Below are 13,550 nucleotides of genomic sequence, written 5' to 3' on the forward strand. Positions count from 1 at the left end.
GGGGTCACTGGCCATGAGGATGAACTGAATGGATATTTTTACTGAGGGTGGTTTACGGTTTGTAGTGATATTAACAGTGTACTGTCATTTTCCCTAGGTGATGTTTGGAGACAGAATGCTTAAAACTGTAGCCATGTCCAGACTGTGCGTGGTAGGCTTAAAGGGTTGAATACCCCTTTCTCCCCATAGAGACCCATACTCATATAACTGGCTTTGTTATCATAGAATAGTTACAGCACAGAAGGAGGCCATTCGGCCCATCGAGCCCGTGCCGGCTCTCTGCAAGAGCACTTCAGCCAGTCCCACTCCCCCGCCCTTTCCCCGTAGCCCTGCAAATTTTTTCCTTCACGTACTTATCCAATTCCCTTTTGAAAGCCATGATTGAATTCGCCCTTTCAGTGCATTCCAGATCCTAACCACTCGCTGCGTCAAATATTATTTTTCCTCAATCACCTTAAATCTGTGTCCTCTGGTTCTCAACCTTTCCACCAATGGGAACAGTTTCTCTCTATCTACTCTGTCTAGACCCCTCATGATTTTGAACACCTCTATCAAATCTCCTCTCAATCTTCTCTGCTCTAAGGAGACCAACCCAGTGTCTCCAGTCTATCCACGTAACTGAAGTCACTCACCCCTGGAATCATTCTCGTAAATCTTTTCTGCGCTCTTTCTAAGGCCTTCACATCCTTCCTAAAATATGGACACAATTGGACACAATACTTCAGTTGAGGCCAAACCAGTGTTTTATAAAGGTTCATCATATCTTCCTTGCTTTTGTACTCTATACCTCTATTTATGAAGCCCAGTACCCCGTCTGCTTTTTTAACCGCTTTCTCAACCTGCCCTGCTACCTTCAATGATGTGAGCACATATACCCCAGGTCTCTCTGTTCCTGCACCCCCTTTAGGACTGTACCCTTTAGTTTATATTGCCTTTCTTCGTTCTTCCTACTAAAATGTATCACTTCTCACTTTTCTGCATTAAATTTCATCTGCCACGTGTCCGCCCATTCCAACATCCTGTCTATGTCCTCTTGAAGTCTATCACTTTCCTCCTCACTGTTGACTATACTTCCAAGTTTTGTGTCATCTGCAAATTTTGAAATTGTGCCCTGTGCACCCATATCAAGAAAAGCAATGGTCCTAGTATCGACCCCTGGGGAACATCACGGTGTACCTTCCTCCAGTCCGATAAACAACTGTTCACCACTACTCTCTGTTTAGCCAATTTCATATCCAGGCTGCCACTGTCCCTTTTATTCCATGGGCTTCAACTTTGCTGGCAAGCCTATTATGTGGTACTTTAACAAATGCTGTTTGGAAATCCATGTGCACCACGTCAACCACTATGCCCTCATCAACCCTCTCTGTTACATCATCCAACAACTCAATCAAATTAGTTAAGCACGATTTGTCCTTAATATACATGTCCTGTAGACTTTTATGAAGGTAAGGATTTAAAATGTTGTTGTATGACATTCCAAGTCACCTCCCCGTGAATCAATCCAACTGTTGTAATGACAAGTTAACGCAGTGACCATGTTGCACAAGGTACAGTTCCACAATGAGATGGCGTAACTGGTTACTCAGATTTTTCACAGTATTGGCAGAAGAAGAAATGCTGGGTCAGAAATTTGGGGAAACTGTCTGATCCATTTCAATTAGTTCCAATTAGAGCTTTACATCTACATGAAAAGGCAGATAGGACATTGGTTAAAGCTGCCACTATCCTCCCAGATTTCTTTGGAGTTTATAATTTTGAATCGATCTATTGTTTGACTCTCGGATGAGATTCAATGGAGGAACCATGAGTGTAGAACTCCAACAAAGACAAGGCCTATTCCCATCACTGATATATCGCTCCCATTATTATCTTCTACTCACTGGTTTGCAAAAGTATCTCCATTATACTTCCTGTGAATTACAGAAAGGAGCCATAAGTGTTCAGTTCCCAGAATTCCTTTGTTGGATATGTAAATTTGAAATTTAAGGAAAAGGTGCGGATAGATAAAACATCTTTAGTCCTGATTATCAAGGTCAGTAAACCGATAATCTATGGCGAGGAATTCAGTGTATTGACCCGTTGTAGTATTCATGCTTTGTCTCTCAGAGAATACATTCAGACTTTGCTCTACTCATCATCATTCAATCTTCAACAACAACAACTTGCATTTATATACACCTCTAATGCAGTCAAACATCTCAAGGCACTTCACAGGAGTGTATTCAGGCAAACTTTGACATAGAGCCATATAAAGAGATATTAGGACGTCTTAAAGGAGGAGAGAGTTGGAGAGGCGGAGAAGTTTAGGAATGGAATTCCAGCGCTTAGGACATAAACAGCAGAAGGCATGGCTGCCAATGGTGGGGCGAAGGAAATTGAGGATGGGCAAGCGGCCAAAATTGGAGGAACGTGGAGATCTAATACTCTGGGGTGGAAACCTTCAGGTATTTAGAAATTTGTCAATCTTCAGTATCATTGGGCTAAAGATTGTGGTTGGAGGCTTCCCGCAGGCGCATGCCTCCGACCAAAATGTTTTTGATGAAAGTACCTGGTGGTCCCGGAAGAAGGAACACTTGTGTTCCCAGGCCTAGATGCGCAGCCCAGCACAGAGGCCCACGTATTCCAGGAACGTATGCGCATCCTGGGATCACATGGGCCTGGACCACCAATCACAATGTCGTATTCTCATTCATACTAATGGGAGCTTCAAGCTCTGAGCTCCCATTATTATGAATGGGAATAGCCTTAAAATCAAATAAAACATAAACATAAATTTAAAAAACACATCACTTTAAAAAAAATTAATAGAAATTGTATTAAAATTAATAGAAATTGCATGAATAAAAAAATGTTTTAATAGTGTTAAAAATAAAGTTAACTTCATAGAAAGGGTTTTTAATATATAAATAAGTAATAACATTTATGTTTTCTATCTATTGAAACACTTATGCTGGTAAAAACAAGCCTTATGCCTGATTTTACCTTTGTGTAAGAGTTTGAAGGATACTTGCTGGGCAAGTAGCTCAAATCTCTGCCCACGAAGGCCCTTCTCCTGGGGATGTGTGCAATCTGTCAAAATGACAGATCGCAAGTGCCAGGTTCAGGTGCATGCGCTTCATAAAAACATAAGAAATAGGAGCAGAAATAGACCATTTGGCCTCTCGAGCCTGCTCTGCCATTTAATAATATCATGGTTGATTTGATCTTGGGCTCAGCTCCACTTCCCTGCCCGCTCCCCATAACCCTTCACTCCCTTATCGCTCAAAAATCTGTCTATCTATACCTTAAATATATTCATTGACCCAGCCTCCACAGCTCTCTGGGGCAGAGAATTCAACAGATTTACGACCCTCTGACACAAGAAATTCCTCCTCATCTCCGTTCTAAATGGGCGACCCCTTATTCTGAAACTATGCCCCCCCCGCCAGTTCTAGATTCCCCCACGAGGGGAAACATCCTCTCTGCATCTACCTTGTCGAGACCTCTCAGTATCGTATGTTTCAATAAGATCACCGCTTATTCTTCTAAACTCCAATGAGTATAGGCCCAACCTGCTCAACCTTTCTTCACAAGTCAACCCGTTCATCTCTGTAATCAACCTAGTGAACCTTCTCTGAACTGCCTCCAATGCACGAATTAAATAAGGAGACCAAAACTGTACGCAGTACTCGAGGTGTGGCCTCACCAATACTTTGTAAAGTTGTAGCAGGACTTCTCTGCTTTTATACTCCATCCCCCTTGCAATAAAGTTCCGCTTCGCACGCCTAAACCCGGAACCTGTGGGGCCTCTTCGGGCGTGTGTGCACCCGTACATTATATGCACCCGGAGAGGCCGCAATTTCAGGGTCATTATTTTCTCTACTACTATTTAGTTTACTTATACTACATCAAGTAAGTTCCTTCCCTTTTTTTCAGTTTTCCTCATATCTCTGCTACTTTATCCTCATCCTCTATAATGAAGACTGATACAAAGTAATTATTTAGCAATTGTGCCATTTCCTTCTCTTCAATTACGATATCTCCAGTGTCTGTCTTTAAGGTGCCAACATTACTCTTAGCCACGCTTAATTTGAAAAACTTTTAGTGTTGTCCTTGATAACCCTCACACGTTTTTTGTCATTGCCTTATTGCAGCTCTTATTACTTTCTTTGTATCCCATTGTTATTTTTTTAATCTCTCTCCCAGTCTGTGGGATCTCCACTGCTCTTTGCATTTGTATAAGCCCTTTTTAGTTTTATACTAACTCTCATCTCGTTTGTTGACCAAAGTTGTTGAATTACACAAGTAGAGCTTATGCCCTTTACAAAGAACATTTAACACCTTCCTTAACAGTTCCACCCAGTTTACTGTGGTCAATTTCTGCCTCATTCCTGAAAGTCAGCCATACCTAAATTTAAAACCTTGGTTCCTGACTCACTCTTCTCTGTCTCAAACATAATATTGACTTCAGTCGTGTTATGCTCACTGTTAGCGAGGTGTTCCCTTTACTGTTATTATTGAATTTTTGACATTGTGGGATTTGAGCTGGTGATTGCTGGTTTTAATATTCTAACGCCTAACCAGTACACTATAACACCCATAAGGAGTGCATATAACAATTCTATGACCCTCATCCGTCCATAGGCAGTCCCTCGGAATCGAGGAAGACTTGCTTCCATTCTAAGAATGAGTCCTTAGGTGACTGAACAGTCCAATATGAGAACCACAGTCCCTGTCACAGGTGGGACAGATAGTCGTTGAGGGAAAGGGAGGGTGGGACAGATTTGCCGCACGCTCCTTCCGCTGCCTGCGCTTGATTTCTGCATGCTCTCGGCGATGAGACTCGAGGTGCTCAGCGCCCTCTCGGATACACTTCCTCCACTTAGAGTGGTCTTTGACCAGGGACTCCCAGGTGTCAGTGGGGGTGGCTTTGAGGGTGTCCTTGTAACGTTTCCTCTGCCCACCTTTGGCTCATTTGCTGTGAAGGAGTTCCAAGTAGAGCACTTGCTTTGGGAGTCTCATGTCTGGCATGCAAACAATGTGGTCTGCCCAGCAGAGCTGATCAAGTGTGGTCAGTGCTTCAAAACTGGGGATGTTGGCCTGGTCGAGGACGCTAACGTTGGTGCGTCGGTCCTCCCAGGGGATTTGTAGCCCTCCTGTATGGCTCAGAGACATGGACCATGAACAGTAGACACCTTAAGTCGCTGGAGAAATACCACCAACGATGTCTCCGCAAGATCCTATGACTTTCAATCATTCTTCCAGATAGGTGTTACCCCCAGTCCCTTTGAAGACGTTAATCGCCATCAAACAACTACCTTCTCTAAAGTTCCAAGACTTGAGTGATGAGGAAGCTGCTGTGTTTTTACAAACTATTGAGGGGAAGGCACTAAGGAGAGGGAGGTATTAGTGATGGGAATGGATCTCACCTTTCTCCACTGATAGGAACATAGGAACAGGAGTAGGCTAGTTAGCCCCTTGAGCCTGTTCTGCCATTCAATTAGATCATGGCTGTTGTGTGACCTAATTCCATATACCCTCCTTTGCCCCATATCCCTTAATACCTTTGGTTAACAGATATCAATCTCAGATTTAAAAATAACAACTGACCCAGCATCAACTGCCATTTGTGGAAAAGAGTTCCAAACTTCTGCCACTCTTTGCGCGTAGAAGTGTTTCCTAACTTCACTCTTAAAAGACCCGGTTCTAATATTTAGGCTATGTCCCCTAGTCCTAGATTCCCCATCCAGTGGAAATAGCTTCTCTCTGTCCGATCAGTTCCCTTTAATACCTTGAAAACTTCGATCAAATCACCCCGCAATCTTCTAAATCCCGTTGAAGTCGGCTTTACCTCAGTCTAGAATTGCCGTGTGGGACAAGCTCCCTAGGCCTGAAATAACACCATACAATACTATCGTAATTATAGTACTATCGTACTATTGAAAGGGTTCATCTGAACCACCCATTTATCTTATACAGTATTGGTGCCTCCAAAGTATTTACAGCATAGAAACAGGCCATTCAGCCCAACAGGTCCATGTCAGTGTCCATACTCCACACACGAGTCTTCTCACCCCATTTCATCCAACCACCCCCCCCCCCAACACATCCCTCTAGATCATGCTGAGACCAGTAATCTACTAATAGGACCCTACAAAATGACAGTGGATGTGGAACATAGTTGTGGTACCCACTATAATAAAAACAAAATGCAAGTCAGGAAGCATCTGTGAAGAGAGAAACCGAGTTAACGTTTCAGGTCGATGACCTTTCGTCAGAACTGGAAAACGTTAGAGATTTAATAGGCTTTAAGCAAATGCAGAGGCAAGGAAAGTGGATAGGGGAAGAAAGAACAAATGGAAAGGATTGTCCTAATCTCAAGATGAGGTGCTGTTCCTCGAGATTGCATTGAGCTTCATTGGAATGTTTATTCCTATTTACACCCCTTCTAGACCCATCTTTTGTTTCATTATTTGTCCTATTACCATCTCCTTTTGCCTCGCACCATCATCCCTTTTGTCTTTTAAGAAAATAAGAATTAGGAACAGAAGTAGACTATACAGCCCCTCGAGCCTGCTCTGCCATTCAATAAGATCATGGCTGATCTTCAACCGCAACTCCACTTTCCCACCCAATCTCCATATCCGTTGAGTCCAAAAATCTATCTATCTCAGCTTTGAATATGCTCAACGATTTAGCATCCACAGCCCTTTGTGGTAGAGAATTCCAAATATTCACAACCCTCTGGGTGAAGAAATTCCTCCTCATCTCAGTCTTAAATGACTGACCCCTTATCCTGAGACTATGCCCCTAGTTCCAGACTCTCCGGCCAGGGGAACCAACCTCTCAGCATCTACCCTGTCAATTCCTCTCAGAATCTTGTATGTTTCAATGAGCTCACCTCTCATTCTTCTAAACTCCAGAGCTTATAGGCCCAATCCACTCAATCTCTCCTCATAGGACAACTCTCTTATCCTAGGGAAAATCTAGTGAACCTTCATTGCACTTCCTGTAAGGCAAGTATATCCTTCCTCCGATAAGGAGACCAAAACTGTGCACAGTACTCCAGATGTGGTCTCACCAAAGCCCTCTTATAATTGTAGCAAGACTTCCTTACTTCCATATGGTCAGCATGGTTTTATGAAGGAGAAATCATGTTTAACAAATTTGCTGGAGTTCTTTGAGGCTGTAATGAGCAGGGTGGATAAGGGGGAACCAGTGGATGTGGTGTATTTGGACTTCCAGAAGGCATTCGATAAGGTGCCATATAAAAGGATACTGCACAAGATAAAAGTTCATTGGGATTGGGGATAATAGGATTGCTTAACTAACAGAAAACAGAGAGTCGGGATAAATGGTCATTTTCCAGTTGACAAACAGTGACTAGTGGGGTTCCGCAGGGTTCGGTGCTGGGTCTTCAACTATTTATAATCTATATTAATGACTTGGATGAAGGGACCGAGTATAATGTAGCCAAGTTTGCTGATGATACAAAGATGGGTGGGAAAGCAAATTGTGAGGAGGACACAAAAAATCTGCAAAGGGATATAGACAGACTAAGTGAGTGGGCAAAAATTTGGCAGATGGAGTATAATGTGGGAAAATGTGAGATTATCCACTTTGGCAGAAAAATTGAAAAGCAAATTATAATTTAATGGAGAAAAATTGCAAAGTGCTGCAGTACAGAGGGACCTGGGGGTCCTTGTGCATGAAACACAAAAAGTTAGTATGCAGGTACAGCAAGTAATCAGGAAGTCACATGGAATGTTGGCCTTTATTGCAAGAGGGATAGGATATAAAAGCAGAGAAGTCCTGCTACAACTGTATAGGGTATTGGTGAGGCCAGAACTAGAGTACTGCGTACAGTTTTGGTCTCCATATTTAAGGAAGGATATACTTGCATTGGAGGCTGTTCAGAGAAGGTTCACTAGGTTGATTCCGGAGATGATGGGGTTGACTTATGAAGATAGGTTGAGTAGGTTGGGCCTATACACATTGGAGTTCAGAAGAATGAGAGGTGATCTTATCGAAACATATAAGATAATAAGGGGGCTCGACAAGGTGGATGCAGAGAGCATATTTCCACTCATAGGGGAAACTAAAACTAGGGGGCATAGTCTCAGAATAAGGGGCCGTCCATTTAAAACTGAAATGAGGAGGAATTTCTTCTCTAAGAGTTGTAAATCTGGAATTCTCTGCTCCAGAGAGTTGTGGAGGCTGGGTCATTGAATATATTTAAGGTGGAGATAGATTTTTGAATGATAAGGGAATAAAGGGTTATGGGGAGTGGGCAGGGAAGTAGAGCTGAGTCCATGATCAGATCAACCATGATCTTATTAAATGGCGGAGCAGGCTTGAGGGGCCAGGTGACCTACACCTGCTCCAATTTCTTATGTTCTTCTGTACTCCAATCCCCTTGTAATAAAGGCCAACATGCCATTTGCCTTCCTAATTGCTTGCAAACTCTTGGCTTTTCATCTACAAGGACATCTAACTCTCTCTGAACACCAACACAAATTTGTTAAACGTGATTTCTTACCATTTAAAAAATATTTTGTTTTTCTATTCTTCCCTACAAAAGTGAACAACCTCACATTTCCCCACATTATACTCCATCTGCCACCTTATTGCCCACTCACTTATTTTGTCTATATCCTTCTGCAGGCTCTCTGTGTCCTCCTCACAGTTTACTTTCCCACCTAGCTTTGTATCGGCAGCAAACTTGGATACATTGCACTCGGCCCCTTCATCTAAGTCATTCATGTAGATTGTAAATAGCTGAGGCCTCACCACTGATCCTCCTTGTAGCACCCCCCAGTTACAGCCCTCCTAATGGAAAATGACCCGTTTATCCCTACTCTCTGTATTCTGTCTGTTAACCAATCTTCTATCTATGCTAATATATTACCCCTAATCCCATGAGCCCTTATCTTGCATAGCAATCTTTTATGTGGCAAATCCCTTTTGGAAATCCAAATACACCACATCCACTGGTTCCCCTTTATCTACCCTGCTAGTTACATCCTCCAAAAACTCTAATAAACATGATTTCCTTTTCATAAAACCATGTTGACTCTGCCTAATCATATTATGATTTTCTAAGTGCTATGTTACCGCTTCCTTAATAATGGATTTCAGCATTTTGCTGATGACTGCTGTTAGGCTAACTGACCTATAGTTCCCTGTTTTCTCTCTCCCTCCTTTCTTGAATAGCGGGGTTACATTTTATACCTTCCAATTCACTTGAACCATTGCAGAATCTAAGGAATTTAGGAAGATCACAACCCATGCATCCACTATCTCTGCAGCCACCTCTTTTAGAACTGTAAATGTAGGCCATTGGGTTCAGGGGATTTGTCGACTTTTAGTCCCCTTAGTTTCTCAAGTACTGATATTAATTTCTTTAAGTTCCTCACTCTCATTAGCCCCTTGGTTCACCATTATTTTGGTATGCTATTTGTGTCTTCTACTGTGAAGACAGATACAACATGTTTGTTTAACATTTCTGCCATTTCCTTATTCCCCATTATAATTTCTCCTGTCTCAGCTTCTATGGGACCAACGCTTACCTTTGCTACTCTCTTCCTTTTTACATATTTGTAGAAGCTCTTAAAATCTTTCTTTGTTTCTTGCTAGTTTACTCTCGTATTCTATTTTCTCCCTTTTAATCAATTGGTCATCCATTGCTGGGTTCTAAAGCTGTCCCAATCCTCAGGCTTACTACTATTCTTCGCAACATTATAAGCCTCTTTTAACTAATAGTATCCTTACCTTTTTTAGTTAGCCACGGATGGATCACTTTTCCCGTGGAGTTTTTAATTCCTCAATGTAATGTATATTCGTTGAGAACTTTGGAATATTTCTTTAAATGTTTACCACTGCTTATCAATCATCATATCTTTTAATCTAATTTCCCAATCTACCTTAGCCAACTCACCCCCCATACCTATGTAATTGACATTTGATTTAGATTACGACTCTAGTTTTGGACATAGAATTTCACTTTGGGTTTGAGCGTGAAATACTTATCACATTATGCACTCTTCCCCAGAGGATCTTTTACTATGAGATTACTAATTAACCTTGTCTCATTAGACAATAGTTTAGAGGGAGCTTTATTCTATATTTGGTCTGTGCTGTACCTGACCTGGAACTGCTTGATGGGCCTTCCACCCTATCACAGACCTTCCCTTTTGTTCTTTCCTCCCCACCCCCTTTATCTGCTTCTGCACTTGCAAAAAACCTGTTGTATCTGTAAGTCTTTCCAGTTTTGATGACAGGTCATCGACCTGAAACGTTAACTCTGTTTCTCCTTCCACAAATGCTGCCTGACCTGCTGAGTATTTCCAGCATTTTGTGTTTTTATTTCCGATTTCCTTCATCTGCAGTATTTTGCTTTTGCTGTGATACCCACTAGTCTGAAGCTGTGGTTGTGAACATTCTTAGCGATGTAATTGGTAATAATTGAATAATACATTTCAGACAGATGTGCAGTCACTAGTATTGTTCCAGATTTAAATCTTGTATAAGTCATGTAGATATTAAATTGATGGTTACCTCTAGTTGGTTAAGCACAGATTTGAATGAGCCAGATGTCTGTGTAATCCCTTTTTGTTATTTCCATGTCTCATTTTAAGGACAAGATTATATAGTAATCTATAGCAGGTGACTCCATTTATTACCAGAGAAGGAAACTGTATCAGTGAGTCATAGAAGAAGCAAGTTTTAGTGTTACTGTTTACACAAAACATTTTTTTAAAGTTCAGGAGCATGTTTCCAGAAAACACATACTATCATATCAAAGCTGAATAGACTTGTACTGTTTGAAGATTGCATAGCTTGTGGTATTCAGGACACTTGTTTATTTAAAAGCTGCAAAGCCACTCATGAAAATCTGCTAGAAGTTTAAATTTTTCTTTTGTAGGTCTACCATCTGTTCACTCATCATGTTAATGCTGCTTCAGTTTGCAATGCAGCCTGCTGGAGGCTTTGGACTGGAAGACAGCGGCCAAAGTAATACAGATCGTGTCAAAGGAGTACCTTTGTACAATAACATCAGATTGCCCGATGAGCACATTCCTTATTTTTTATACAATAACATACACATAACTATTAGTTGCAAAAAAGACCCCCTCTGTCCATTTAAGGTAGGTCTGATTAAGCGTACAAAAGCATACTTCATGCACTTTGTGAAAAGGAATAACTAGTGGGTCTATTTTTTAAATATTTATAAGTTTCTCCATAAAGTAACAGTACATCTGTGATGCAGACTGATATAATGTGAGTTCTTGTTCATAATCCTTCACAGACCGGCTGTCTCAGTCTCGGCCAGCGTTTTTCAAGCTTTTATGTTTAAAATCTCCCTACAAATATTGAAACATGTCCAAGGACCCCTTGAAAATATTATTCAATTTTGCACAGCGATTTGCCAACTGCAGATGCACAAGTCTTGCTTCATAGTGTGAACCAGTCCTTGTTCCAGGAAACAGTGGTATTGTAGACCCACGTACAGCAGGAATGGCGAGGTCAAGGCGAAGGAGCAGCGAGAGATTGTAAAGGGATGTGATCGGGGCTCAGGAAAGGCGAGGGCCCAGGAGCAGCATGGGCCAGCCCACACTGCGATATGTGTGCACACTAAGTCCATGCAACAGAGCTGGTCTCCAATTGTCTTGGTTAATCCTTGCCACTGGACCAAGACCTATCTCTGTTAAGTCTGTGTGGTGGCTGGTGTGCAACGGCCACCACAAGTTAAAAAAATCCACGCACAGGAATCTTCCACCCGTCAAAATTTAGTTTGGGATCTGGAATTTTAGGTTCTTCATTGAAACACCTGTGAACTTTTTGACGTGGAAGCAAGTCATCCTCGATTCGAGGGACTGCCTATGATGATGAAACCCACATAGGTCTATAATGCAGCTAGTTTCAGTTATGAAAACGCAGTAACTGGTTCCGGGTGTATCTTTTCTGAGTCTCTGGAGCCCAGCATGCCTGCAGAGACTGGCTCCTAACTGAGTATAAAAGTGGGAGAGTGGCACATACAGATTTCTCGTCCAAAACTGGATGCAGTTTAAAAAGCCCCAAATAAAAATGCCCAAAGATCTTGCCCTGGGGAACTCCTGTCCTAAATTGTAAAGGACAGTGTCAACTACCGAAAGGAAAATCATTGTAGAAAATATCTTTTATTCATATACAGCAACAGAAATGATGTGCGTATTATTCAACAAATATAGAAAATACAGAAATCTGATGACTGACACAAATTTGATGACTTCACAGACCTCTTGGGATTCCCTCATAGACTTGGAACACCAGTTTGAAAACACACAGTTTACATAGAAAATAGGAGCAGTAGTAGGCCATTCGGCCCTTTGAGTCTGCACCACTATTCAATATGATCATGGCTGATCCTCTATCTCAACACCATATTCCTGCTTTTTCCCCATACCCCTTGATGCCTTTTGTTTCTAGAAATCTATCCAGTTTAGGCTCGTATTTGAAGAATGGCTCTTTGAGCAAAGGATCAGAGGGCTACTGATTTCCATGAAAAATTATTGCACGCACACTGGCACGATTTTGGTGCTTTGAGGAGATGAGTCCCATCATAGACACTACTCGATTTACTTAATACCTTGAGGAAAAGCTTTGCAAAATTTCTCCCTGACCCTAAAGGCAATTGAGCAATAATCAAAATGGATTAGCCCACAGATAACATTTGTTACCGCAATAAATCTTTGAAGTTGGTCTTGTAGCCTTTACTTTTGGTATTTAACTCGAGCTGCCAGTTATGGAGGAAGGCAGAGTTAATCATAAAAAAAATGGTTTAGTCCTCAAAAAAGTTAATCCTCTAGTCTGCAATAGCTTATAAAATAGAAAATGAGAATATTGGCCCCAATTAATTTCTTCTTCCCATTAATCCAAGGAGTACATTTTCAAATTAATGTAATAAACATTAAAGCAGTTCATGTGTGAGAGAAATTAATTTTCAGAAATAAACTTTAACATATTTGCTCACACAGCTAACATAAGGACATAAGAAATGGGAACAGAAGAAGGCCATACAGCCCCTCGAGCCTGCTCCGCCATTCAATAAGATGATGGCTGATCTGATCATGGACTCAGCTCCACTTCCCCGCCTGCTCCTCCTAATCCCATAATCCCTTATCGTTTAAGAAACTGTCTATTTCTGTCTTAAATTTATTCAATATCCCAGCTTCCACAGCTCTCTGAGGCAGTGAATTCCACAGATTTACAATCCTCTGAGAGAAGAAATTTCTCCTCATCTCTGTTTTAAATGGGCGGCCTCTTATTCTAAGATCATGCCCTCTAGTTCCAGTCTCCCCCATCAGTGAAAATATCCTCTCTGCATCCACCTTGTCAAGCCCCCTCATAATCTTATACATTTCGATAAGATCACCTCTCATTCCCCTGAATTCCAATGAGTAGAGGCCTAATCTACTCAACCGTTCCTCATTAGTCAACCCCCTCATCCCCGGAATCAACCTAGTGAACCTTCTCTGAACTGCCTCCAAAGCAAGTATATCCTTTCGTAAATATGGAAACCAAAACTG

At 41.6% G+C, this 13,550-nt stretch overlaps 1 protein-coding gene across 6 annotated transcripts in view; it reads left to right on the top strand.

Annotated features, from left to right (window-relative positions):
• eogt (EGF domain-specific O-linked N-acetylglucosamine (GlcNAc) transferase) overlaps window positions 1-13,550 on the top strand; it is a 102,417-nt gene that overhangs the window by 4,160 nt on the left and 84,707 nt on the right. For all 6 annotated transcript variants that reach the window (XM_070894659.1, XM_070894658.1, XM_070894656.1 and 3 more), the window contains exon 3: window positions 10,907-11,129. In XM_070894659.1, coding sequence (XP_070750760.1) covers window positions 10,907-11,129 — 223 coding nt within the window. The remainder of the gene's footprint in view (window positions 1-10,906; window positions 11,130-13,550) is intronic.

Source organism: Pristiophorus japonicus, chromosome 12 (assembly GCF_044704955.1).
Source record: "Pristiophorus japonicus isolate sPriJap1 chromosome 12, sPriJap1.hap1, whole genome shotgun sequence".
Lineage (NCBI taxonomy): Eukaryota > Metazoa > Chordata > Chondrichthyes > Pristiophoridae > Pristiophorus > Pristiophorus japonicus.